Source organism: Rhinatrema bivittatum, chromosome 10 (genome assembly GCF_901001135.1).
Source record: "Rhinatrema bivittatum chromosome 10, aRhiBiv1.1, whole genome shotgun sequence".
NCBI lineage: Eukaryota > Metazoa > Chordata > Amphibia > Gymnophiona > Rhinatrematidae > Rhinatrema > Rhinatrema bivittatum.
Window position 1 is genome coordinate 105,582,040 of NC_042624.1, and position 27,994 is coordinate 105,610,033.

A 27,994-nucleotide genomic window follows, 5' to 3' on the forward strand; every position below is an offset into this window, starting at 1 on the left:
TTATTTAGAAAACAAAACTGTAAAATATATATAAAAATTAAATCTGATAAAAAAAAAAAAAAAAGAGAGAGCAAAATTCTTAAAAATTACCAAAAGTCAGACCTCCCCCCAACCATTCTGTATGGTGAATGTGAGTAAATTCCCCGACCACAGCATAACCAAACATTTTCCTGACTTGCAAATAAAATAAAATTAGTTTTAAGGATGCTGCACAAATTTAATTCATAGGACTGAGTTTCCCATGAGCCCTGCTATAAAATGTGAGCAGCTACCGAACATACCTTACAGAAAACAAACTATATTCAAATATACATTGGCTAAGGAACAAAAGGAATACTGAACACGCAAACTGGCTATTCAGGAGTATACAGCTATGGCAGAGTAATACATCACTGCGCACAGTCATTTGCCAAAGAAAAGCAGTAAAACGCTGAATCTAATAGGACAAGTTTTTCTTTTTTTGAGAAGGGCTGCCCAGACTGTTCTTCCTGGTGAATCGTAAGCTACCCTAACTGGGTTATGCTGCCTCTAGCCTTCATTCCCAACCACCGGGATATTTTCTCCACTTCTATCCACCCCTACCCATCATTGCTGTGAGGGCCCCCACACTGTGGTTTTTCCCCGGAACAAAAGTGAAACAATGCAATGAAGCTGGTCGGTGTCACTGTTCTTCGAGAGCTGGGATTCGAGGAACAGAAGTTGGATCTGGAAATTGGATAAAACTGCCACTGGACCAATAGGCTGGCCCAACATTACTATAAAAAAAAAAAAAGTTGATGTTCCTGAAACCAAAAGATAAGGTTAGAAGGATCATATGGTCTCTTGGTTTTTAAAAACAGACAAGGCCAAACCAAGCTGAATACCGCAAAAGTGTTGACTTGCTCTCATGAGGACACTGGACATGAGGTTAATTTACAAAGCCATTTCTGTGAGCAAACCACTGCTTTCTGCATGTGCAAACCTAGCCGCCCGGTCTGTGGGTAAACTTGCACACGCATGGCCTGTACGTGTGCAAGCTTGCCTGCAGTGAGCACAGGCATTCCTGGGAGAGGTGCTGGGAAAGGGTTTGTACTTACACCCATACGTTTACATTTTCAGAAGCATGAGTGTACATTTTCCTGGAAAAGCTATGTGCAGCATTAGTTTTGATGGGATAACTTTCAAAGGGAAAGTAGGTGTGTACGTCTCCTTTGAAAACTGTTGTAAAGTTTGTATGGAATTGATTTCAAGTTTATGCGGACTGTTAAGAAAATTACCCCAGAAAGAGGGTAAGATTTAAAGAATTCTAAAGCTGTGGTTTCTGATCCTGGGAAGCAGCAGAGTTTGCCCTTTCAGGAGAATTACTAAAATACTAGTAGCAAATGCCTGTCCAAGGGGAAATAGTGTAAAGTGTAGGGAGGATGTAAGTGAGAGGGGATTGGACAGTTCACAGAGAGAGGAACAGAGCTGGCGCGTACAGAAAGAGAAGAGGACGGAGCTCAATTTGCAAACCAGCAATGCTGTTGGAGGGCATCTTTCCTCTTTATTATAGTTAGATATGTACATCTTCTTACCACTGATCCAATATGTAGTTTCTAATCTTTAAGTAACGTTCTGGTGTTTTGGTTTGACGTCCTTCGAAGAATTCCGGAATGGCTTGTTTTTCTTCTTCCATGACGACACTTCTGTCTATTTCCACTTCCTGTTCAGGTGGCTTTAACTCCTCCTCTTCCTCCGGATTATCCTCATCTAGTTGGCCAGAAGGCAGTAAAAGCAGGTTACTATCAACCAACTCCTTCTCCTCTTGGCAGAGTTCCTTATCAGCCAATTGATTTACGGTTTCAGTGCCCCTCATTTCGTGTTGCTCGTCCCATTCCATCAGACCATCTGGATAGGTCAGGGAATCTGTATCTGCTACATTTGGGTCCATTTTCTTAGCATACATTGTTCCCACTCCAGGAGTTCCTGGCTCTACCACCTCAGCTGGCTCTGGAACTGGTGTCTGCTTCAGCGGAGGTATGAAAAGACAATCCACTTGGCCATCTGGCTCCAAAACATATTCATAGTGATCAGTGTCCGTGGATGTACTACTGGGAATTTCCGATAACGCAATCAAGTCGGGCTTGTTTGGCGGTTCTTCAGTTAGTAGCTCATCAATTTCATCTGTGATATCAACTTCTTCATCATCTGACAATTTCTCAATTTTCACTGCATTCAAGTTTGGGTCGGCGCGGCCCCTTAACTGTGCAGATGCTGCTGGCACCACCACATCTTCCTCCTCCAACTCATCTTCATCAAGCAGACTGGTGGTGGAGTTCTGACTTATCTCTTCTTTCTCAGACTCACCCAGCTTGGACTATGGAAACATACAAAGATTTTATTATAAACCTAGACGTTCCTTTCCTGACCAGCATCACAGGAAAATTGAGTACTTAATCAAATGTATTAGTCTTATGTCCCTTTCAAATGTATTAACCAATTTACAATTGTTGCCAAAGACAAGAACACCAGATCTTATTTTCATCTGGAGTATAATCTTGAACTTTAATGATCAGATTCTGCCCTCCTTTCTATTGAGGATTATATTTGCCAGTTCCCATAAGAGACAGGAAGTGCTTTCTTTTAACCACATTTTCAATTTTTGATTAATTTTTCACATGTGAGTATCAAAATGAGAAAGAAAATTTAGTCTCACCTTGCTCTTCAAATAGTGCCTGGCATAGCTTTTTACTTGTAGAACCGTGCGACTTCCAACCAGTTTGGCAATTTTTGTCCACCTCCGGCCAAATTTAGCCTTGAGCAGCAAAAAAAACCCCAAAACAACAAAGCAGACAAAACAAAGAAGACTGCTGTCAAGTAGCACTTAAAAAAGAATTCAGAAAAGGAAGTCAACAAGAAATAATTGACAAGGAAATCATACATTTTAACACCACAGAGTTAAGTTTATTGCTAACAAATTTTAGTTAAGAGGTTTCAGAAAACAAAGGATCTAGTCTTAAACAACAAGCTAGGCATGCAAGATTTTCTGTAGCAGAATGAAATGTTTTAAGATTTAACCCTATGGTAAGGCAACCAGGAATAAGGTCACAATTATGTAGGTAAGCAGCAGTGTTTGAAAACAGGTGACTTTTCGCAGGGGATCAGTGCCGAGTATCGATGAAATGATTTTATAGGAAACCTTAAATGCTAGATAGAATCTGAGTGGCTGGGACTACCAAATCTGCAGGCAATGAGGTAAGCTAAATAGAAGACTGAGGAACAATGAATGAAATGTTATTCTGTCCTGGAAGACAGAACAAGATGGCCCAGCAGGATCTATCTTACAACAAAGACCTGATGTCACGTGCGCCAGAGATGGTATATGATCTGAATGCTACCCGAATAAAGCTGAGTAATAAGGATTCTAGCATTTTGTTATACTATATACAAAGGATTAATGTTTTGGCATCTAAAAATAAAATTGAAAATAGGGACAGTAACTTTCAAACCGGCGCGCAGGAGCATATTGGCGCACGTGATTCAGCATGCGCCCATTTTATAACTCGTGCGCGTATATGCACATTTTATAAAATAGCCTGGCCATGTACACGTGCGCCAAGCTTTAAATGGACGGTAAATTTATGATTCTGCCACTAAAGAAATCCCCAGCTGGTGCACTGAAGACCTCTGACGGTGCCCCGGCACAGTGGGCGAGTCGCTTGTGTCCCCGCTCACCTGGGCCTCTGGCTTCCTGGCAGACAATCAGCCCTGCCGCCAAGCTCCTCTCCTTTTATTCTTTTTTTTTTTTTTTTTTAAGCGACAGCGACCAAAAACCAAGGTAAGCCAAGAGAGAAAATGAATACTTCCCCGCTTTTCGATGTTGATGGATGAAGGTGAGAAGGACACAGAGGAAGCCAGGGAACCAGGCAATGTACAGGTAGGAAATAAAAATACATACAATTTTAAACATAAAGGGGTAGATTTTAAAAAGCATTTACTCGAGCAAAACTGGTTTTTGCTCGAGTAAATACACTTTACTCAAGTAAGTGGGCTATTCAAAATTGCTACAATATATGCCATTGAATTGTCCATAGGATTTACTCAAGTAAGTGCACTTTACTCGAGTAAATAGCTTTTGAAAATTGCTACGATAGTATGTCACATTTACATGCGTAACTCCTTTGAAAATGACCCCCAAATTGTACAAATACATCACTTCTGACAACAATAGCTGAAAAATGAACAGCAGGCTATCCACCCTTCTCTCCCTATGGCTGAGGAATGAAAGATGGGGAGTTAAGGTTTGATTCTAAACAAAAACAAATTACTATCTGAAATCTATACATAGATTCTCAAACGTTAAAATACATACTAGTCCTTGGTCAAAGAGTTCTTTTTCTTCCATAGTCCACTTTATTGGACTGCTGCTTGGTTTGGTAGAAGTACGCACCCTAAATAATGGGGGGGAAAAGGTTTTAATATTGTTTAAAGAACAAATAATGCTATATATTTTATGATAGATTTAATTTAAAAAAAGCTACATACGTGACTTTCCCTGGTTTCTTCTGGGGACTGTTAAATATAAAAATTGTTTTTTTTAATGTATTTTTAGGGGTAATTTTGCAACATCACTCATAAGTTAGCTGGCAAATACGCGCATAAGCTTTTGACACCTTTAAACTGCCGTCTACTCTTTGACACACTGACTGGATTTTCTGTACTCTGATCTATACTGGTTTTCTTCTTGCCTCTCCCATCATACTTTCACTGTATCCTCCACTGCTATTCGTCAGTGAGCCTCAAGGCTCTCGCCTGGTCTCTCTACACTTCTTCCCTTGGTGCTCCAATCTCCTTCCATGGCTTTCAGTATCACTTTTAGGCTGACTTATTTTTCTTTTTTTGTGGATGGTTACCTTTTGATGCCTCACGCTCCTTCTACACACATGTCCAAAACACTGCTAAAGGAAAATTGGTTCTTACCTGCTAATTTTCGTTCCTGAAGTACCACGGATCAGTCTAGACAAGTGGGTTTATGCATCCCTACTAGCAGATGGAGGCAGAGAATAAAACATTGAGGCACTGCTACATAACCGAGAGTGCCATCTGTAGGCCCTCAGTATTGACCTGTAGCCAAGTCAAGATGTCTATCCTAACAAACCCCAATAAACCTTCGGCGAATAGAGAATTAAAGTTGGAGCCCCCTGCAAACTAGGCCCCTTGATTTAACACAAACATATACCAAACTATGTACAGTTTTCATTACTCTGATTATAATCAAATGCCGGGTCAATCAGCTTAGCCATATCCAGAAGCAAAGAAGTCATTCGTCAGATGGTGGATGGGTCTCTGGACTGGATCTGTGGTACTTCAGGAATGAAAATTAGCAGGTAAAAAAGAATTTTCCAGTTCGTACCTGGATCAGTTCAGACGAGTAGGATATACCCCTCTATTCTGAGCGGGAACCTGAAAGACCCACAATACACTCTCCCCAAACGTCACTTCCTCTGGAGCCCGCACATCTAAGTGGTAATGTTTGGTAAATGTGAAAAGACCATGTTGCCGCATGACAGATCTCCTGCAGAGAAAGCAGCTGACACTCCACCCACGAAGATGTCTGTGCCTTTAGTGGAATGCGCTTGCAAACCCTCCAGCACCGGCTGGCTCTTGCAGATGTAAGCCAAAGCTATTATCTCTTTTAACCAGCGTGCAATAGTGCCCTTGGAAGCCTTATTTCCCTTCTTTGCTCCACTGAACAGGACAAACAGATAATTTGATCTCCGAAACGGATTCGTCATCTTGAGATATCACAAAAGGATATGATCCACATCCAATAAGTGAAGTTCCCTACCCATCGAAGAATCGGCTGTCAAGTTCAGAAAAGTCAGAAGCTCGACCACCTGATTAAGGTGAAAAGAGGACATTACCTTTGGCAAAAAAGAAGGAACCATACGTAAAGAAACCCCATCATCTGAAAAACGCAGGAAAAGGTCCCTACACAATGCTTGCAGCTCAGAAATTTGCCTAGCTGAACACATGGCCACCAGGAAAAGTCTTCAGGGTTAAATTCTTCAATGACGCTGTTTGTATTGGCTCAAAAAGGAGGGCCACACAGCACCCAAAGAACCAAATTCAGATTCCACGCCAGACAGATATTCTGCACTGGAGGATGCAGATGCTTTACCCCTTTTAGGAAACGAGCCACATCCGGATGAGACGTCAGTGATCTTCCCTGAATCCTACCATGCAGGGGCATCCAAAGCTGCTACTTGGACTCGAAGGGAATTATACGGTAACTCCTTAGACAACCCACTCTAAGAAGGCCAAGATCTGCAGGATATCCACCTTTAAGGGATGCACACTATTCAGCAAACACCAGGATTCGAAAACTCTCCACACCTGGACATAAGCCATTGAAGTGGAAGGTCTATCCTGAAGCAAAGTAGCAATCACCGGCTCAGAATATCCCTTCAAACGTAACTGCCATCTCTCAAAAACCAAGCAGCTAGACAGAAGTGATGCTCCCGGTCTGAAAATACAGGTCCCTGTCGAAGTAACCCTGAGAGATGAGCCAAGCGAACAGGCCCATCTACCGCCAGAAGCAGAAGGTCTGCAAACCACGGCCAATTCGGCCACTCTGACACCACCAGAATTACTCTGCCCAGATGAATCTCAATGCACTGCAGCACCCGTCTTACAAGCAGCCACAGAGGAAACACATACAGCAAGAGGTGTGTTGGCCACGGTTGCACGATAGCTCGATTGCCCTCCGATCCGACCTCCCGTTTGTGACTGAAAAAGCGATCCGTTTTCGCATTCGCTGGAGTTGTCATGAGGTCTATTACTAGTTTGCCCCACCTTGCAAATCTCTCCAAATGTTACTCCGCCCACACGAACAGCTCCGTGCCTCCAGTGCCTCTAGAAGGCTCTTCATTCCGCCTTGATGACTGATGTACACTACTGTTGTCGACTGTCCAAGAATACTCGCACCGACTTGTCCCGAGTGAATGGAAGAAACACCAACAAGACCTTGCGTACTGCCCTGGTTTCCAGTCGATTGATCAACCAAGCCTCCTCCTCCGGCAACCACTGCCCCCCTGGCCAACTTCCCTTGACAAACTGTCCCCCCATCCAGAGAGGCTGGCATCTGTGGTTACCAGTACCTAGTCGGGTATTTCCAGATCCATTCCCTTCTCCAGATTGTGCTGCAACAGCCATCACGAAACACTGGACCTGGCATCCTCTGGCAATGGTAAAGGAAGCTGAAATTCCTCTGACAGCGGATTCCAACGGGATAACAGAGCCCCCCTGCAGAGGACCCATGTGAGCAGAAGCCCATGACACTAAATCCAGTGTAGAAGCCATGGACTCCAGGACCTGCAGGTAATTAAACCTTGGGCACTGACAGGCTCAGCTACTGAAGAACCTGACTCTGCAGCTTGAGGACTCTCTCCGAAGTCAAGAACACTTTCTCCAGCCGTCTAGCAAAGCATGCAACCAGACTGGGTCGGCTTCAGATGACTCTTTGTGAGGTTAGTCACCCAGCTCAATGCCCCCAGAAGCTTAAGAATACGCTGGACTGAGCGACCACACTACCTCCGACTGCTCTTATCAGCCAATTATCCAGGTAAGGGTGGACCAGGAAGCCCTCCTTCCTGAGTGCCATTGCCACTACCAACATCACCTTTGTGAATGAGTGTGGCGCCGTCAACAACCCAAAGGGAAGAGCTCAAAACTGAAAATGTTATCCCACAACCATGAACTTCTGATGTTCAGGCCGAATGGGGATATGAAGACAGGCCTCTGACAAGTCCTAGGACGCTAGAAATTCCCCTTTGCTCACTGCTGTAATCACTCTGTGCAGTGTCTCTATCCGAAAATGCGGCACCTGGAGGGCTGCATTTACCTTCTGCAGATTGAGAATGGGCCAAAAGGTCCCCTCTTTCTTTGGCACCACGAAGTACTCAGAATACCTGGCCCCCTCTCCTGAGCAGGCACCGGAACAATGGTGCACAAAAGTTGTAAGCGCTGTAGCACCGACCCGCACTGCAAGACGCAGCAGGAGACTACAAAGGCGTCCCTGAGTGGCTGAGAAAATTCTAAAGCATAACCATCTCTTACTACCTCCAAGACCCACCAGTCTAACATGATTCTGGTCCACTCCTCGTAAAAAGAGAGAGCGCTTCCCTCCGATAGCTTCCAGAGAGGTGTGGACAAACACGCCTTCATTGCCCAACCTTCCTTCCGCTCCCCCTTTGGGAACCACCATCTCTCGAGGTTATGTGCTGATTCCGAAAGGGTTGCTGTCTGCCCGAATTCTGTTTCTGTGATGCCTGCAGAGGCTCTGCTCGCCCGAAATCTTCTAGCCTCTCGAAAACGGGCTCGTGGTGGAAAGAACTTCCTAGGACCCTTCTTGTCCTCAGGTCATTTATTGCCTTTCGACTGTCCCAACTGCTTCATGAGCTGCTCCAAGTCTTACCCGAAGAGGTGCTTCCCCCTGAAGGGGAGGTTTGATAGCCGTGCTTTAGACTTCACGTCTGATGACCAATTTCACAGCCACAGGAGCCTTTGTGCCGCCAACGCCAAGACCTGGCAGACCCGCTCCGGGTCCTGCCCGGATCTCCCAGGGAACCAACAGGGTCCTTGTCCGGTCTCACCGGACCCCCTTGAAGCTGCTCAGGTTCATCCAGGCTATCCGATGAATCGTCCTCCTCCAGGGCGTGCCTGAGTCCCAGCATACACAGGATCCCTCCCGACTCCGCGGGCCATCTTGCCTTTTTGGCTGTCCAGGACTTCCTAGGCAAGGGTCTCTTTGCCCCTAGTTCCTTCCTGGCTAAATAAGCCTTATGAAGGAGAAGCCCAAACTCTGTGGAAAAAGCCTCCAGGTCAGAGGAGGAAGATTCCTGAGCGGCTTCTTTACAAACCCCTTCTCGTCCCCTGCCACCAGCAGGGTCCTTTCCCACAGGCAAAAAGATTGGGGGGAGAATCCTTGGGCTCAGAAATGGCAGTTTGCACTTCAGCATGTGCTGCCGAAATGGCTGCCGGCTCTTCTGGCCCCCCAGAGCCGTCCCAGCTGCCTGTACCTTTGCGCCATTTCCCGAGGGTCCTGCCAAGGTCCTGGTCCACCCCGCCCACAATGCACATTCGCGGCAAAACAAGGCCGCATCGAGGCGAGCTTGCCTCAAACCGCAGCTGCGGCAAAGTCTGCCGCACTGCACGGGAGCCGGCATGTCGGGGCAGTCTGGCCTGCACACATGATCAGGCCTAAAAATAAACAGAGCCTCTTTTTTTAAACTAAAGAGACAGGCCACAACTAAAAGGGGGAAAGAACTACTCCCCTGCTTCTGGAAACAGGAGGTTAAGGAGACAGGCCCACTGAGGGAGAGAGGGAACCAGGACCGCTGGCTATTTACTCCCCCTGTAAAGAAGGGCCAAGTCCAGACAGGGATTACCAACCCCCAGCTTGTTCTGCTCCACCCGAGGGATGGCCCACGAAGGAACCTAACACCTCAGGGAGCCAAATCCTCTTATCTTATCCTTTTTTGTTCAAACGACTCCAGACTGCAGGTTTGCACCTCTGCCATCTGCTGGAGACAGAGAAATATTGAGGTACTGCAGGTGGCACTCTCAGTTATGTAGCAGTGCCTCAAAGTTTTGTTTTCTGCCTCAATCTACTGGTAGGGATGCATAAACCTACTCATCTGAACTGATCCAGGGTACAAAAAGGAAAGTATGTTTCTTCATCTATAAACAGGGATAGGTACTACCAGTTCTCGAGTGCCATTAAAAGGCTTGGTGTTTAGGATATCCATAATGAATATTCATGGCATATATTTGCATGCAATGGAGGCACTCAGGGCAAATATATTTCAAGCATATTATTTGTGGATATCCTGAAAAACAGACCTATTTGCAGCACTTGAGGACTGGAGTTGCCTACCCTCCTGTAACATTGCTAAAATGTATCCCTTCCAATCAGAGCATGCTACCAAAATGCTCATCCATTCTCTTATCCTCTCATTTAGTCTACTGCAACTTGCTCTTCACAGGCCTCCTACTGAATCACCTTTCTCCACACTGTTAATGTATCAATATAAATTGGCAATCACCATGCACAGCCTACTGAATGTCACCTCTCCATGGATATCCTCAACCCTGAAGCATTAAACTCTATCTCGCGCTCTACGATCCTCCAATCAATGTCTCCTTGATATGCCCTCTGTGAAGCTTACTCACCTTGACGAAACAAGGGACAGCACATTTTCTATTGCCGCTCCTGCCCTCTGGAACTCACCCTCAGCACATTTAAGAAACTTGATGGACACAACGTCCTTTAAGGGAGCCCTCAAGACTGTTTCAAAGGCGAATTTGAAAAAATCAATCTAACCATTTTATTCCTTGCTTGTTTGATCTCCGATTTGGATTTCTGTATTATCATCTACATAATATGGTTTTATTTTACATTTTATCTTGAGTTTATATATATGTTTTATTGTACCCCACCCTGAACTATTGAAGGGCAGGTAACAAATATTTAAAATAAATAAATAAACCCCTCTCCTCAAATTGTTACACTGGCTCCCTGACTGCTTCTGCATATGGTTCAAACTTCCCTTGCATGTCTACAAATGATTTCAATCTTCAGCTCTTCATGATCTATCTTCACTTCTCTCCCCCTATATCTTTCCCTGTGAACTCTGTTCAAAGGCCAAATCACTCTTTATCTACCACCAATTCCTGTCACTGCATTAACCATTTTGCTGTGCTGCATGCCTAGAATAGACTCCATTCATGGCCGTGTCATGTCCCTCTCTGGCCACATTCAAATCCAGGCTTTAAAAAAAAACCTCACTTTTTTTTTTAGGCTGCCTTTGGCACCTCTGTCTCTACAACAGATACAACAAATTCTTCCCAGTGACTCATTTGTCATGTAAATTGTAAGCTCCATGGAGCAAGGATTGCCTCTTACGTCCATCTGCAAAATGTTGCATATATTTAGTAACACTTTATAAACGATTAGTAGTAGTGTAAGTTACACCAGTTTTCAAAGCAGATACACACATAAGTCCGCTTTGAAAATTATTCTGGCAAAATACCATACACACAATTACTCCTGCTATTTGGTGTGTGCAGTTTTTAGGAGAGAATTTACACACACGCTTTTTAAAATCAAGAAGTATGCACATAAGCCCCAAACCTGCTCAGACTCCACCCTCTCAAACACCTCTGCCCTATGGGCCCGATTTTAAAAAGCATTTACACAACCAAAACTGGGTTTTACTCAAGAAAATGCTCTTTACTCCAATAAGTGGGCTTATGAAAATTGCTACAATATATGCCATTGAATCATCCATAGGATTTGCTCACGTGAGTGCACTTTACATAGGTAAATGGATTTTGAAAATTGCTACAATAGTAGTTACAGTTACACATGTAAATCCTTTTGAAAATTTACCTGTATGTGCATACAATTATGCAGTGTGTGTATGCACGTATATTTTACACATGTACTGGCTGCACAGTTTTCTAAAGTCCCTTTGAAAACTACCCTCCCTAGGGGTATTTTTGTTGACAAAATAGTTTAGGAAATCTGTAGGTACCCCTAGTGAATTTTCCCTTAAACAAGTAACCAGAAGATTCCTGCACTTACCTTTTCAGGTACCTCCTGCCACTTTCTTCTGCATTGGGCCAGAAGTTTTGTGGAAGAGGTTTATTAGACAAGTAATACCTGAAAAATCACTAAGGAATATTTGGTAACTAAAAATAAAGGTAGACTCAAAAAAGAGAGCAAAATGATGTCTAATATTGAATACTATACTAGTATGCCAGATATGCAAACCCACAGCAATATAACAAATACTAAAACAGGGTTGATACAGCTGCCTCAAGTCAATCTACTGCTATGTAAGCCTAGTTTTCCACAATTTCCACAAACCATGCAACATACCTTTTTAAAGTTTGCCCTAAGAGCTCAACTTTCAGACCTATCCACAGTACAGCATTTGCAAGCATAAGTGGACACATGGAGATTAATGCTAGTATTTTATAAATTGTGTGGCAGGAACTGTAATTTATAAAATACTGTATATTTCTTCTCTGAAAGTATGCAAGTATATTTCCAATACAAGAAAATGCATACTTTCTCTACCCATTTTACAAAACATACCCTCGTATAGTTTTCACAAGAAATAATCGTGACACTGCACAAATAAACCCCCAGAATTTGAAAATACCTGCCTCTGTGTCTAAACTATGCAGATATACAATGTTGAAAATACTTGCATGCATACTTGGAATTACCACTTCTCCAATACTTCCACCAGTTCACCCAGACCTCCCAACCAAAAACTGCAGGCAACCCGCAAGTCCAATGCCACTTGTGAGAGTCAGTTAGCAGGTATAAAAGTGTATAAATAAGTCTGGTACTGTAGACACATACATCTCAAAACAGCAACTACCAGATGCACTTCTGAACTCCACCCAGGAAGGCCCTTAAACTGCTTTTCTCCCCTGGTAAAATGTACGTGCGAAACCAAAAATACGTGCTTTACGTGTTCTAACAAACATGAACACCACACTGTTTTTTCCTCGAAAGGGTGCTGAAAGTAGAAATAGAGATTTCAAAAAGGATACTCTTCCTCAAGCAGCATTTTCTGAATAATTGCCCTGTTCTCCTCACTGATGGAGTTATCCAAGGTCCAGGGCTGAAATAAGGAAATTGGACATTTTCTACATATTGATTCTTGATAAGAATTGTGTTAATGATCACAAAGCAAACATAACAGACAACTCAACTATAGATATATCAAAACCCAACTCTAAGAATTAAAAAAAAAAAAAGAAGACATTTTCCGCTTTTTGGTACTTCAAAGCGGATTACATTCAGCTCCTATAGGTATTTTTTCCCTGTCCAAGTTTGTACCTGAGGCAAGGTGGTAAAGTGACTCGCCCAAGTTCATAAGGCACGGCAGTGGAATCTGAACCCTGGTTTGTTGATTGTAAACACGAGTCAACCCTTTGTAATAAAATACTTACTGTGAGGCCAATATCAGTCCTCCAGGTTGAATCAAGGTAAGGATCCTGTTTGAAACCACCAGCTGCTCGTTCATAATCTCTGCAGTACAAATACAACACAGAAAGACACAGACAACCTATTACATGGTTCAAAAGTAAATGTGAATCTGTTATTTACTCTTTCAGATAATAGAAGGACTAGGCGGCACTCCAAGAAGTTAGAAAGTAGCACACTTAAAACAAATTGGAGAAAATTCTCTCTCAATCAACACAATTAGGCTCTGGAATTTGTTGCTGGAGGATGTGGTTAGGATAGTCAGTGTAGCTGGGTTTAAAAAAGATTTGGATAAGTTCCTGGAGGAAAAGGCCATAAACTGCTATTAATTCAGTTGACTTGGCATTAGTAGCATGGGTTCTATTTACCGTTTGGGTGCTTGCCAGGTACCTGTAACCTGGACTAGCCACTGTTGGAAACAGGATGCTAAGCTTGATGGACTCTCAGTTTGACCCAGTATGGCAATTTCTTATGTTCTATATGTCTCTACCAAAAAAATTCCAGAGTTGTACAAAAAAAAAAAAGAAGACTTAAATTTAATTGCACCGTGAACTCTTACATGTTGCGGTTATTCAATCAGCGTAAAGTTTTTATACATGAGCAAAGATAATGTACAATTACATAACACCACAATCTAGAGTAAGCCTGAGCCTATCATATCTTAAAAACAAAGTATGGTCAGCCCAGCTAAGCTAGTATTTGGCTAGGAGACCACCAGTGCTGTGGTGTGCCATAGACAATGGCACACCATTGTGGTATCTTACTATGAAAGTAATGGTCACCAGTTACACAGTGGTGCTCATAAGTTTACATATCCCTGGCAGAGTTTGTAAAATGTGTAGCATTTTAACAAAACATGAGTGATCGGACAAAACATCTATTATTTTAATGTGTTTCAAATTAAATTATTTTGCATTACAGAATAGCACACTCATTAAACAAACCATAGAAATAAAGGAAATATTAAAATGGTCCTGTTCAAAAGTTTACATACCTTTGACTGTCTGGGTTGATAATATACACTCAAGCTTTCACACACAGGTTAATATCCACACCTGTGCCTTGATTGTAATTAGTGTCTATATATAAATAGTCAATGAGTTTTTATTAACTCTTGAGAAACCCCTGTGCATTTCATCCAGGGCTGCACTGACTTTGATGATTACTGAAGCATAGGGAAAGCAAAAGAACTGTCAAAGGATCTGCGAGCAAAAGTAGTTCAACTTTATAAATCAGGAAAAGGATATAAAAAGATATCCAAAGATTTGAAAATGCCAATCAGTGCTGTTCAAACTCTGATCAAGAAGTGGAAAATTATGGATTTCATTAATGCCAAGCCAGATCAAGAAAGATTTTAGACAACTGCCAGGAAAGTTTATTGGGATGCAAAGAAAAATCCACAAGTAACTTCTACTGAAATAAAGGCTTCACTGAAACAAAGTGGTTTGGGTGTTTCAGCATGCACAATAAGGAGATACTTGAACAAAAATGGGCAGCATGGTGGAGTTGCAAGAAAAAAAAGCCATTGCTGTACCAACACCACGAAACAGTCTGCTTACAATACGCCAAACCGGAACAAAATAATTTGGAGCGATGAAACCAAAATTAAACCTTATGGTCACAAACATAAATGCTATGTTTCGGGAGGAGTCAACACTATCCCTAATGCGAAGCATGGAGGTGGATCTCTGCTGTTTTGGGTGGGGTGTGAGCTACAGTGGCCCAGGAAATTTAGTCAAAATTGATGGCAGGATCAGTTTCACATCTTATTAGAAAATATTGGAGGAGAATTTGCATTCTTCAGCCAAGAAGCTGCGCATGAAGCACACTTGGACTTTCCAACATGACTACGATGCGAAACATAAGGCCAAGTCGACCCTTTAGCAGCTGCAGGACTGACCTCAACATCACTGAGCCACTTTGGGGAGAATTCAGACATGCAATTCGTGCTAAACAACCAAATAATTGACAGGATCTGGAAGCTTTTTGCCACGAGGAATGGGCAGCTTTACCACATGAGAAAATAAAGGGTCTCATTCACAACTATCACAAAAGATTGCAAGCCGTCATTGATGCAAAAGGGGACAATACACAATGAGAAGTAAGGGTATGCAAACTTTTGAACAGGACCATTTTATTATTTCCTTTACTGCCCTGGTTTGTTTAATGTTCGTGCTATTCTGTGATGAATAAAATAGTTTAATTTGAAACACATCAAAAATAACACAAGTTTTGTCTGATCCCTCATGTTTTCTTAAAATGCTACACATCTTACAAATTCTGCCAGGGGTATGTAAACTTATGAGCACAACTATATGCTCCACCACATTAGTGTACAGGGCTTCTCAACCCCCTCCCACAAACTCAAAATATAGTGCCAACAAAGAAAAATCATTTTAAATACGTAGGTTAATGAAGACAGTAATTAGCACATCGTAGTAGGTGAGGCTAAGGGTTGGAAGTGGGGAGGCTGACATGAGTAAATGGAGAGGAGAGGAATCTCTCCAGATAGAGAAAAGATTTTAGCACATGCATAATAGACTCTAGTTACATATGGAGGAAAGCAGGTTGTTAAAAGGCAAATGAAAGGAGATTGATTTGTGGGAACAGTGGACTGAATACCTACAAAAAAATAGGATTTATAAAAAGATAAACTCCCTGTTCTTTGATTGGCTGCTAAAAATTCAGCCCTAAGGTAAAAGGGCAGGTTGAGTCCAAACCAGAGAGGGGCAGAGCCTGGCCCATGCAGGGGAAAACTGCTGGCGATGGCTGTGAGCAGTCAGCGGTGGCTGTGGTGCAAGTAGTGGTGGTAACAGTGGTGGGAAAGAGCCAGAGTGAAAGGAGAACGGACGAGTCAGAAATCGCCAGGTTCTGCTTGGACATTCAGAGACAGGTACCCCCCAGGGTGGTCGCTATGCTTCCGAGTGGGGAAAGGCAGAGGCCAGCCGCGGTGCTTCCTTGTCTTAAGACTTGTCTCATACAGAGAGCTTGGATGGCATGCACGGTGGTGAAACATCTTCAGACAGCACGGAGGATCCTCTTAGTAATGGCCAATGGGGAAAAGGAGAGCCTTGAACGGTGGTTATTGGTGCTGGTCATGCAAGCCTATCTGCTACAAAAACCCTCCTAGAGAAAAGTTTTACAGATGTAATAATTTTTGAGGCATCTGACCAAACTGAAGGCAGAGGGCAAAGTGTGAAATCTGCCCACAGCACAATTATATTGCATAAAAGAAATATAATTTCTTCACTACTTTTTGACTCCAGCACGGACTTGCTATGTGTCACTGAATCGTGGTTGTCTGACACTGATAATATATTACTTAATCAGATGGTGTCTTTTTACCAGCTTAGACAAGGTAAGAGAGAGGAGAGGAGGTTCTGCTGATTTGTAAGAAGTCCATCCAAGCTTTTCAGTTATCAGTCAGATCTGTTCCAAGATATGAATGCCAAATGGAACACCTTTCCACCACATACATTTTTTGTATTGCCCTCCCTTACAGGATTCTTCAGAACCTTTTGGTTATATGCGAAGTTTATTATTAATTTGTATGTTAAGTTGGACAACCTATGGTTCTTGGAGATTATAATATTCACTGGGATGATTCCTCTAATGCAAGAGCTGCCTGCTGTGCTAACTGCTCTCGATTCTGAACAAATTATCACGGTTCCAATGCATCAGGAAAGCTCTATTTTTGACTTAGTTCTTGCCCATGCTTTAGGGATATTGGAGGGGTGTATTTCAGATGTACATATATTTATTTTAAAAGTTTTTTATATACCTGTGTTAGTGTGTACATCACATCGGTTTACATTATAATAATAGCTTGGAAATACATTAAACAGGGAATAATAAGGTATGGGCCGTGAGAACGCATAGAAAGGCATAGAAATACAGAGTAACTGGCAAAAAGGTTCTGAACCTAAGGAATTAAGGTTCAAAGCGTTGCTTCCTAACATGTTGCAACTATTAATACATATCGAGATAGATAACAATAACATATGTTAATTATATACAATATGTACAAGAGTGCATAGGTGTACAGATTCGCATGGTATTAAGGATGGAGGCGGGATATGCTCAGGGGAAGACAGAAGTGAGATCTGGGGAAGGGCGAAAGTAGCTAGTCGGGGAATGCTTGTGTGAATAGCCATGTTTTTAGTTTCTTTCTAAATTTGAAATGGCAGGATTCAAGATGGAGTTTGATGGCAGGGTGTTCCAATGTGAGGGGCCTGTGATTGAGATGGCACGTTCCCTTGTGGTGGAAAGGTGTTCCATTTTTAGAGAGGGTACATGAAGGGATCCCTTGTTGATTGACCTGGTGGGACAACATGACCGCAAAACATAGTGAACAAGCAAGCAGATTTGCATTAAACTAAGAGCCTGATTTTCAAAAGCTTTACATGCTTAAAAATGGGTTATACATGTGGAAATTCATTTTACTGATGTAAGTGGGCTTATGAAAATTGCTACATTTACATATGTAAATCCTTGAAAATTAGCCTCTAAGTCTCCACTTGAGTGGACTGAGAAGCCCAGACTTCGAGTCTAAAATATTTGCATTGATCCCACTTCCTTTATCACTGCAGAGCTCTGCAGACAGGTTGTACTCTGCAGGGCCTAGGGGTAGCACCATCACATCTAACTGTCCTCTAACCTTTAAGCAGCCAGATCGCCAACTAGCCATTAAAACAAGCAGCGAGATATGTAATAAAGCTAACGCAAAAAGGATTTGAGATGCACTGCCTCTGAGTCAACACAGCACCAATAAGCATTTATTTTATTCTGGTGCCGAATCAAAGAAATAGCAACTGCTAAAGGCTAGAATCTAGATTAAAACGTAACTTTTTTTTTTTTTGTTTTGATTTTTTGGGTTGATGTGCTGGGAGGAGAGGGGAGCCCCATGGGAAGACTAAAAAACCTGTTAAACCTACTTCTCAATGCATGCCATACAGACCCTACTGAAATGAGGAGCGACTTCTGCAAGACAAGCGTGCAAGCAGCAACCAACACTAAAACCAAATAGGAGGCCCTATCTGCTTCCTGTCGCGCAGATCCATCTCTCCTCACCCTCGCATCACTTCAGCCTCGTCCCCTTCGATATCCACATCCGCTTCTTCCGCCATGGTGAGCCGGCAGCACGGACCCTTCCAGGCTGGGCACCTTGCCCAGCAGCAGCGCGATCCTCGCAGGCTCTTTCCTACTCACAGCAGAAGGGCCCAAGCAGTGCCGGGCTGCGGGAGGCCCGGCGGCTGCAGAAGACTGAACGAGACATGGCCTGCAAAACAAACCAAAAAAAATATATATATATATTAAGTATATAACGAATAAATAAACCCACAGGAGGTACAGTACGTTTGCAGAGACACAGTGGCAGGAGAGGCTGGGGATGGAAACTCCTACCGAGCTAACCCTAGGCCTTCTTTCGGTGGGGAGGGGGAGGAAAACACTGACGTCACAGGGAGCCGCTAACCAAGGCCTCTGCGAAGCGCTCTTTCCCCCCCCCTCCTTCTGGCGGCTGCGCGTAAGGCGGCAGTGACGTCACCGCGGAAGTCAGCCAGTTTAGAGTGTGCAGGACAGGTGGAGAGAGTGGTTGTGCGGACACCGCGGGGGATCGGATTCTTGGGGTCCGTTTTTCCTATTCGGGGCCGACAGACAGACTTTTTTTTTTTTTTTTAATATAAATCAGCTGTGGAGTGCTCCTACACCCGAGAATGAACAGCCTGTGCTGCAGGCTCAGAGCCCGGGGCGCTACCTCTGTGGGGGTCTTACCTTTCCTTCCCAGAGTTTGTGGGGCTCCGGTAAGTACCGAGAAAGGCAGCTGCGCCTGCTGGAAATGTTGGTTAGGGAGGACACTGCGGCCTCGTTAACCTAACGCTTCTCCCCCATTCTCTTGTCTCTGGCGGATAAAAAGTTTGGTAAAGCAGGCCCGGCTGTCTGGCAAGGTTCGCGATTCCGCCGTCACTGGTCATCAGGGGTGGACTGACAGTGATCAGGGCTCCCCGGGCAATAAGGGTCATGGGCCTTTAACCGCCCATCCGAGGCCAGGCAACAGTGCTGTGGGCCCCCGGGCACAGTCAGTCCGCCCCTGGTGGTCATAGTTCACCTTTCTTTAGCACTGTTAACGGGCAAGGGCATGGGGTGACTGCTGAAGCTGGTGGTGCACCAGAACATTTGCTATTGCCATATGCTCTAGAACACAGTACACCCTTCTACATTACCTGGTGAGCACTACTATTCTTTGATACAAAAAGTCTTATGTTCACAGCAACCCAAGCCTAATCTACTAACAGCAGTTACAATAAAATGTGAATGAAAAAAATATTTTCGGCAAAAACATTCAACACGGCTTTCTTACATGCAAGTGAAATTAACAAACAGCAAACTTCTGTTTAAAATAGAAATGAGGAAGAGATGACCATAATGTGATAAGTGGCATAATTTTCACAGCAAGAATTAAAGTTACACAAGAACTAGACCTTTAAAATATAGACAAACCCTCACCAAATACAGAATAGAAACATGCCAACAAAAATTATACTGGAAACCAGAAGCCTGACTGCAATGTTGTGCAACAGTGGAAAAACAAACATCATCATTCCTCTCAAAATATCAAGCCTTAAAATCAAGCGATATAAAACATTCATAATATTAAAACCAGGCTAATAAGAATAAATGTCAATACAGCTGACAAATCCAATAATTAAAAAAACTTGCATAAGTTTGATCTAATATTTCCCAAACATCAATAAAATATTTCAAAGCATCTGATGAATAAAACATCCAATAATTTAAAAGTTAATATTTCCCCAAAAAATATATTTCAAAACAATAGAAACAAATTACACCTAATTAAAACTAATAAAAAAAAAAAATCTCCTGCTCTCCATACCTGGGATTGTTTGATTTCCAGTCACCCTGAGACAGATATTGGGGGAGGTCAGGCTGTACAAACTATCTTCTCTCTCACTCACACACATACTAACTCATTCTTTCTTTCACATACTCCCTCTCTCAATTACATGCCTTAGTGATGGGGGCGAAAAGGAGAATTGAATTTAGATGTCAGCCAACTCTGGGCCCTGACTTTTACAGTCTGGGGTACTGATAATGCATACAAGGAAAAAAGAACAGGTATCTTCTATGGCCAAAAGCAAAGCACATTCAAGCAGAATTGTCTGAATTATCGAGAAGGCTGCTTACCCAGTGAAAATGTTGCTAGCATTAATTTTGTTATGGGTTTGACTGTTGCTTGATTTTGATTATAAGTATTACTACCCTTACCATAAAATGTTTGGGGGTAACCTGCATAGAGCAGCAGTTACTACTATAAGAAACTTGCTAGGCAGACTGGATGGATCATTTGGTCTTTTTCTTCTGTCGTTACTAATTTACAATGCTTTCATACATACTCCCTCACACAGGCTTGCTGTCCCTCACACACACGCACCCAGGCTCTCACACCTGTGGCAGATACACAGGTACACAAGTTCTCACGTAGTTATGAGCGCATACACACACAGTCTCCGCTGCTGTGGGCCATGGTGAGATGGGCTCTACCGTGGCCCCATCGGCCGCTTCCTCAATTCGGGCAGTGGTGGGATGGATTCCACCACAGCCCATCGGCATCTTCTTTTCGTGCTGTGGTGGGATGGACTCCACCACAGTCTCACCAGCCTCCTCCTCACTTTGGGCCATGGTGAGAAGCTCCAACATGACCCACTGGCCTCATCTTCTCTTCAGGCTGTGGTGGGATGGGGTCCACCATGACCTCGACAGACTTCCTGCACTGGGAATGGGGAAGTTGTGTGTGCATGGGTGCACATGCGTGCGTCTTTCAGTGGTGGCTCCCAACCCTGTTCTGGGGACCCCCCAGCCAGTCGGGTTTTCAGGATATCCACAATGAATATGCATGAAAACCCGACTGGCTGGGAGGGTCCCCAGAACAGGGTTCGGAACCACTGTTTAGAGGGAACAGTAGTGGTGGGCAGCATCACTTATCATTCCAGAAGGGGAAGGGAGAGCCAGAGAAGACAGATTACTTCCCAAGTTGGTGGTGCATGGCACACCCTGTTTTAAAGTTGGTGGTGCCTGTGAACCACTGTGAACTATGGACACTACGCTCATGCCTGGCAAGTTCCCATCTATGCTATTGACTTGAAAATTGAAATACGTCTGTAAATAGTATTTTCTGTTAACATTTTTTAGAAAACATATTCTATTAATGCAAATCTGAAAAGTTTGCAGCTGTGGGTATGTAGAAGTAAGGGTCAGCAAGTGAGTCTGTCCTATTTCCTTCCTTTTCAGTCTCCCACAAGTTGATCTCCGACTTTCCCTGTCCTTCATGGCAACTAAGGTTCTTTTGTGCTTAACCGAGGCTTTGTTGAATTCTGTTGCTGTTTGTCTCTGCTGCTTAGATTGGGAGGCTGTTTCATATATTCATCACCTTTTTTTATGAAGAAATACCTTCAAAAGTTATACTTGAGCAGGCTTAGATGTATTTGGATTTTGGCTTTAGTTGTCTCTAAACCTAAGCTTAAGGTGAGTTACAGTTTAGCTACAATAGATGGGTCCCTGCCTCAGTTTTTACAATCTAAGGGGCTGATGTAATAAAACCCATACTAAAATCAGAGTTAGATTTTCATGCTGGTTTTATTGAACGCAGGTATTTAGAGCTGAGGTCCCTGTGGGATGCAGTAAGCTAATGGCATGCAGATAGACCAGGAGTAAAAACTGAAAAAGGACACTGTTTTTTTTTGTCTCGTCTATTTGCATGGACTGAAGAAACAGCAAGAAAGGCTGCCTAACAAAGCCGTGGGGGCAACAGTACAGAATAAGCAGCCAAGTGTCCGATCTGGATTTCTTTATTGAATAGAGACAAGAATATGCAAACAAGCCCTTAGCGCGTCCCTAGCGCCTCCTTTTGACCCGGAGTGGCGGCTGTCAGCGGGTTTGACAGTCATCGCTTAATTTTGCCGGCGTCGGTTCTCGAGCCCGCTGACAGCCACGGACTTGGAAACGGGACGTCGGCAAAATTGAGCATCCGGTTTTCAGCCCAACAGCCGCCGGCCCATTTTAAATTTTTTTTTTTTTAACTTTTTTTACCCTTCGGGATCTCCGACTTAATATCGCCATGATATTAAGTCAGAGGGTGCACAGAAAAGCAGTTTTTACTGCTTTTCTGTGCACTTTCCAGGTGTTGGCAGAAACTAGCGCCTACCTTTGGGTAGGCGCTAATTTCTGAAAGTAAAATGTGCGGCTTGGCTGCACATTTTACTTTCTGTATCGTGCGGGAATACCTAATAGGGCCATCAACATTCATTTGCATGTTGAGGGCGCTATTAGGTGCCGCGGGTTGGATGCGCATTTTCCGCCCCTTACTGAATAAGGGGTAAGGGAAATGCGCGTCCGTCGGAGCACACTGTACTGTATCGGCCTGATAAAAAGAAAAAAAAGTTCTATATCATGCCCCTCCCTGAGGTCTATCCCAGGGGTTCCTCCCTCTCTTGTGCTTACCTTTTTAAAATTCTCGAGATGGCCTGCAGGTCTGAGGTCAGTCCTCCTCCCGGGCCCCTCCCATTCCCTTTAGAAAAATAAAGGACCCATGTAATACGACACGTCAGTGAAAGGATCAATCAGGAGCAGCCATGCTGGAGGAGGTTCTCTGGCAGGGGTTCCTGGGTGGGGAGTAACTAATTAGACTATTACCCTGAAATTTGCATCAAACGTGCTGAGCCTTCTATGAGTTTATTTAGTGTGGTATTTTTGGTGCTAAAGTCCTTTTTACATACCAGGGAAACTAGCTCCAAAAAACCCAAGCTAAAACAGGAGTAAAAAATGGTGGTAGGCTCAGCAAGGCTTGTTACATCAGCCCCTAAATTGGCAGGGCTGGATTTAAGATAATGACATCAATAGGCAGAGGACTGCTGGTGAGAATTTTGCCCTTGGAAATCAAAAAGCGACAGGGGGAGTCCTAGTTTTTAGGCACCTTCAGAATTTGGAGCCCTAGGCACCATCAGATTGTTGGCTATGCTTAAATCCAGCCTTGTAAGTTGATACTTGAGGCAATGAAGGCTAAAGTGCCTTGGCCAATGTCACAAGAAACAGCAGCAAAATTTGAACCCTGGCTTGTCTGGTTCTCAGCCCCTCCTGATTGTCTTTATCTGCTGGGTGTTTTTCTGAGCCTCCCTGTCATGATATCTTGTTTTACAACTTCTTTTCCTCTGAAAAAAATGCTTGCTGCTTGTGCATTATTTATGCTTGATAGGTATTCAAGTATCTGTATTATACACCCCCCCCCCCCCCCCACACTCTCTCCTTTAAGATATGTGTATTTAGGTCCCTTATTCTCATTTTTTGTAGGGTTTGGTGCAGACTAAACCATTTTGGTAATCTTATGGTACAGACATGCCAGTGTTGCTTCTCAGTTGTCTTATTTGCTGTCTGCAATATCAGTACATTTAGAGCTACACACTGTCTGTTTTGTTTTTAATAGTCAAAAATTGTTTTGTTATTGAAGGCAGTAGTACATATCCCCAGACAATAAAATACATAAACAGTTTTATTAATTCCTTCCTGAGAATTCAGTGGATCTTGAAAGTTTCTTTTAAATACATTTTTTGTTTTGTTTTTTTTTGTTTTTTGCTTGCCAGATATCTTTTTAAAAAATCTATTTAAAATATAAAGTCTATTCTACTGTGCAAGCAATGCCTGAATTGCATTTTCGGCGCCCATCAGCAATGCCATGGAAGGGCCCCCTCACCCGAAATAAGAGGGTGGTGGAGTGCAGGCTCCCCCTTATCTGAGATGGGAAAAGGTATCACATTCCCATCTGTGTCCTGATCCTACAGTGGCAGCAGCAGCAACAACTTACAAAAAAAAAAAAAAATGAAGCGCAGAGCGTGCGGCCACATGCTCAAGGCCCTGCCCTGCATACGAGTTTCCATAGTAACAGGAGGAGGGGGCAGGGCACAGAGAATGCAATAGGCAGCTGCAAGCCTTGTGCTGAATTTTTCTTTTTTTTAAGTTGCTGCTTCTGTCACCATGGGATAAGGACACCACCACTTTAAGTGGCTGGGAGCCAGGCCTGGATAAAGGCACAGCAGCAGTAGCGGTGGCAATGCTCTGGCACCTATCAAAATCTGGTGCTGGAGGCATGCCTACGATTAGATCCAGGCCTGTGCGCAACCATTTTGTACCTTGTATGTGTTACTGTTTTTTACATTTACTCTCTCCGTTTACCATAATTTGTTGTGTTCCAGGTTGAACTAGGAAAGGAAAAAATAAGAAACTTCTGCGGTCTTCAAGTTGCCAAACAAAGCTTCCGGTTCCTGCGCTTGGTTGACGGAGGGAAATGCAGGAACCTGCACAGGGCTTCTGTGGCTTCAAGGCACGGACAGCAAGAGCAGAGGAGCTGCGCAGAAGCGAAACACCAACAACGGAGCGTACGCAGCAAAGTTAACGATTGTTTTGGAGCCACAGCCTCTAATTTCCATGGCTATTTTGCCAGCGAAAATTCTAGATTGCTTTTAAAGCATCCTAATAAAGGCGTGCATGTAAATATGCAGAACTGCATGACAAACCACGGCTTCCTGTTGTCCATGCCATCTTACAGGGGAAGTGCATGGCTAGAAACCCTCCGTCCACGCCTGACCTCACCTCGTGTTTCTGCGGAAAATGCTTTCCAGGCATTCAGGCACTTTCACACCTCACCAGTACTTAAAGTCCTGTTGCCCCCTCACGTGTGGTTGTTGCTTAAACCAGCACAGAAACTTTTTGCCATCATTCTTGGCAGGTAAAAAAAAAAGCCATTTATTGTCAAATTTGTGGGTGAGCAGGATGTTTCTAAGCCTATTTGTGTATATTTTTTACATTTGTCAGTGGGAACAGCATCGCATAATGGTTTGTTTGAGGTAAAATATACTATGCTCAAAATACGGTGAGACTGTTGCTGAAAAGAATTTTGTGCGATAGTGCAGGATTAGTCTCTGTGTTATTTGCACTTTTCCCAGGAATTTACTCAACTAGTGCTTTCAGAATCCATGTCTCAGAAATGCCATCACCAAAATACAGTATTAATTTTTGAATTAGAGCCATAATTAGGAGTTCCATTAATAGGTTTACATTTAATAAAATACCACCAAATTCAAATACTGTTAAGCAAATATTGATCAATAAACCCCTAAAATGAACAAATCTTTTGACACGCTGCCCAGAATTTTAAAAGTTGCTCATTCATTCTGATGTCTTTTGAGAGCCTGTTAAAAAAAAATTGAGTTAAAACAATTTGTCAGTTAAGCAACAAATATATGAATACAAAAGAAAACACAAGTTTGTCTGAAGTTGTGTGAAAACAAATAGGAATAGACACGTGGAAGGTTTAAGGGAAAAAAACCTCCAACAAAAGCCCAAACGTGGAACTCTGGAATCTCTGTTTATGATGTCATAATGAGCTTACTGAAACATGTTCGTGCAGTGACCTGTGATCTGAAATCGAGATTATTTGTCCTTGCAGAAGCATAAGAAAGTGGTGGAAAGCTCTTCCTTCTGACAAGCAGAAGCTATTCAGAGAAAGTTTGAAACGCAGCAAATGGAAACTATTTGCGAGCCTGAGTGGCCTGGGAATTGTATTTATTCTATTCTATTTCACTCACTTGGAGGAGAGCCCAGTCACTGGCCGCAGCCGGCTGCTGGTGTTCAGGAAAGAGCACTATGATGTTCTTACACAGCTGCAATATGACAGTGTAAGTAATGGGCTCAGATGCAAAGGTGACAAAGCTGATCTTGCATGCTACGGTGTATCCTGGGCAAGGGAGAAAATTAAACTGTCATGTATGCTGGAGACTTTGGAACGGAAATGACATCTGCTTGGTTAAACCTCCAGCTCTGCCCAGTTCTGGATATAAAGTATATCAATTTTGAATTGGATGTTTTGCTTAAGAAACCCCCACACCCCCTACAGTTTGTACAAAACAAAAAGTAGATACACAGCACGAATGGAGTACATGAACAGACACAACCCTGTCTCTTATAAGATTGCAAACATAATTTGTGGTAGAGACAATCCTCATGTATTGTTAACAGGCAGTCCACCACCCTGTGGTTTATATGCAACTTGTTGTAAATCCAACTTTTAACTCTCCTCCTCTTACTGCATTGTGTAACTGTGTTGCTTATAGTTGGCACAGAATTATTTTTCATTTCAAAGCGTAGTATGTTTCTACTTGTGCTCTCAGTGACAGAGCTATCAATATGAAAAATATCTCAGTCCACAAACCTGGTACTTTGTATGATTATAGTAATAGCAAAAGCTAGCACCTCTAGTACAGTATAGTATGATCATGTCCGAGAACAAGGATGGCCAATTCAGGTCTGCACCCGGATCTAGTTTTCTGAATAAAAATATGCCAATTACCTAGATTAATATAAAAAATGTAAATCCTCATTTGCATATGTACTTCCTTTATCGTCATTGTGGATTTCATGAAAGAAAGCTCTGCTTCTAGTGGAGGTTTTGAATTGGACATGTCTCTTAGAAGATGAAAACTTGGATTCCTGTTCATACCCCAGTTCAGACCAGACAAGTGGGTTTTGCATCCCTACCAGCAGATGGAGGCAGAGAACTAAAAGCTTTGAGGCACTGCTACATAACCGAGAGTGCCACCTGCAGTCCCTCAGTATTTATCTATCTCCAGCAGATGGTAGAGGTGCAAACCTGCAGTTAAGAAAAAAGAATGAAACAAGGGACAGAAGAAGAGAAGGTAGAAGACGCTTCCTGAGGTGTTAGGTTCCTTCGTGGGCCAACCCTCAGGTTGAGCCGGGCGAGCAGGGGGAGGGGTTGGTAATCCCTGATCAGCTTTAGCCGGCAGCAGATGCAGGGGTCTGACAGAGGCTCCTTCCCAGTGGTGTTGCCAGCAGCAGGGAAATATTCCTTTTTTTTTTTTGTTTTGCTTGAATTTCTTCCTTTGCTCTGTTTGCTGTTTCTTTAAAAAAAACGAAAGTGTTACAATTTTCTTTCAGTAGTGACTGCTCCGGCTGTTTCTGGTTTGATCATCAGGGCAGGCCCGAGCTGGGGAAGGGAGCAGTATATCTCCTCTGTTCTCAGATTTGGGCTGCTCGGGGAGCCAGAGGCTGCTTTGGGCTGTGTTCCTCTTTTTTCCTGCACACCGTGATCACGTGGCTTCTGTGCCTCTGTAGCAGGCCCCCACCACATGGAGTCAAGATGGCTCCGACAGCGATTTCCCAGCATGGGAAAGCTTTGGGCTGCGTGGGGAGCCGGAGGCTGCGTTGGGCCGTGTTCCCATCCTCTCTCACGCACCGCGATTACACGGTTTCTGTTCCTCTGCAGCAGACCCAGCTGTGTGGAGCCAAGATGGCACCAACAGCGGTTTCCCAGCGCGGGAAAGCTTGTCGGGCTGGCGGCCTGGCTCAGGGACAAAGCTGAATGTAGAAGCGTTATGCCGTGATTCATTTCTGGAGGGGAGCAGCACCCCCCCTTGGTGAGCGAGGCTGGCAGGAGAGCCACATGTTCCCAAGGCCCTGTCAGGATCAATACTGGGAGCCTAAACAGCCTGTCCGGCAGAAAAAGAGCTACAGCTGCAGAAGGTGACCGACTCCCAGGAGTCCAGGGACTCCCCTCCCCCATTCTCTCCAGCGATCCCGGGGGGGGGGGGGGAGATGCAAGCTCTAGGCTGGACAGGGGAGATGGTGACGTGGAGTTTTCCTCTGAGTTTGTCTTGCTTATATATAAGGCCTTTTTAACCAGGAAAAGCACTGGCTATAAAAAGGTATTTCTGTCAGCCGTCTCGTTCTGCTGCAAAAAGAGGCCGAGGAACGACTTCGCAAGGGTTTCAGGGTACCTCCTCAGCCGGCTGGGCCTGGACCATCCTGAGGGGCCTGGATGATTCAGACCTGGATGACCCGGGGAAGATGGTCTTGGGGGTTGGTCCAAGGGATGTCGATCACGACGGG

The 27,994-nt window shown here is 43.6% G+C and overlaps 2 protein-coding genes across 9 annotated transcripts in view; one reads left to right on the plus strand and one right to left on the minus strand.

Annotated features, from left to right (window-relative positions):
- The window catches only part of MYSM1 (Myb like, SWIRM and MPN domains 1), a 65,269-nt gene extending 46,705 nt beyond the window's left edge, over positions 1-18,564 (minus strand). For 2 of the 6 annotated variants that reach the window (XM_029618359.1, XM_029618360.1), the window contains exons 1-9: positions 18,428-18,564; positions 18,095-18,302; positions 12,991-13,069; positions 12,589-12,659; positions 11,606-11,683; positions 4,504-4,530; positions 4,331-4,409; positions 2,675-2,773; positions 1,554-2,335 (exon numbers count right to left, since the gene is read on the minus strand). In XM_029618359.1, the coding sequence (XP_029474219.1) occupies positions 1,554-2,335; positions 2,675-2,773; positions 4,331-4,409; positions 4,504-4,530; positions 11,606-11,683; positions 12,589-12,659; positions 12,991-13,069; positions 18,095-18,150 (1,271 nt within the window). In that variant the 5' untranslated portion in view covers positions 18,151-18,302; positions 18,428-18,564. The other 4 variants (XM_029618355.1, XM_029618357.1, XM_029618356.1 and 1 more) reach the window with 4 other exon arrangements.
- Positions 3,794-27,994, plus strand: part of OMA1 (OMA1 zinc metallopeptidase) — an 81,547-nt gene continuing 57,346 nt past the window's right edge. Inside the window, exons 1-3 of one of the 3 annotated variants that reach the window (XM_029618362.1) lie at positions 3,794-3,895; positions 24,286-24,818; positions 25,539-25,767. In XM_029618362.1, coding sequence (XP_029474222.1) covers positions 3,836-3,895; positions 24,286-24,818; positions 25,539-25,767 — 822 coding nt within the window. In that variant the 5' untranslated portion in view covers positions 3,794-3,835. Of the gene's footprint in view, positions 3,896-18,573; positions 18,826-22,679; positions 22,954-24,285; positions 24,819-25,538; positions 25,768-27,994 lie in introns of those variants that run through there. The other 2 variants (XM_029618361.1, XM_029618364.1) reach the window with 2 other exon arrangements.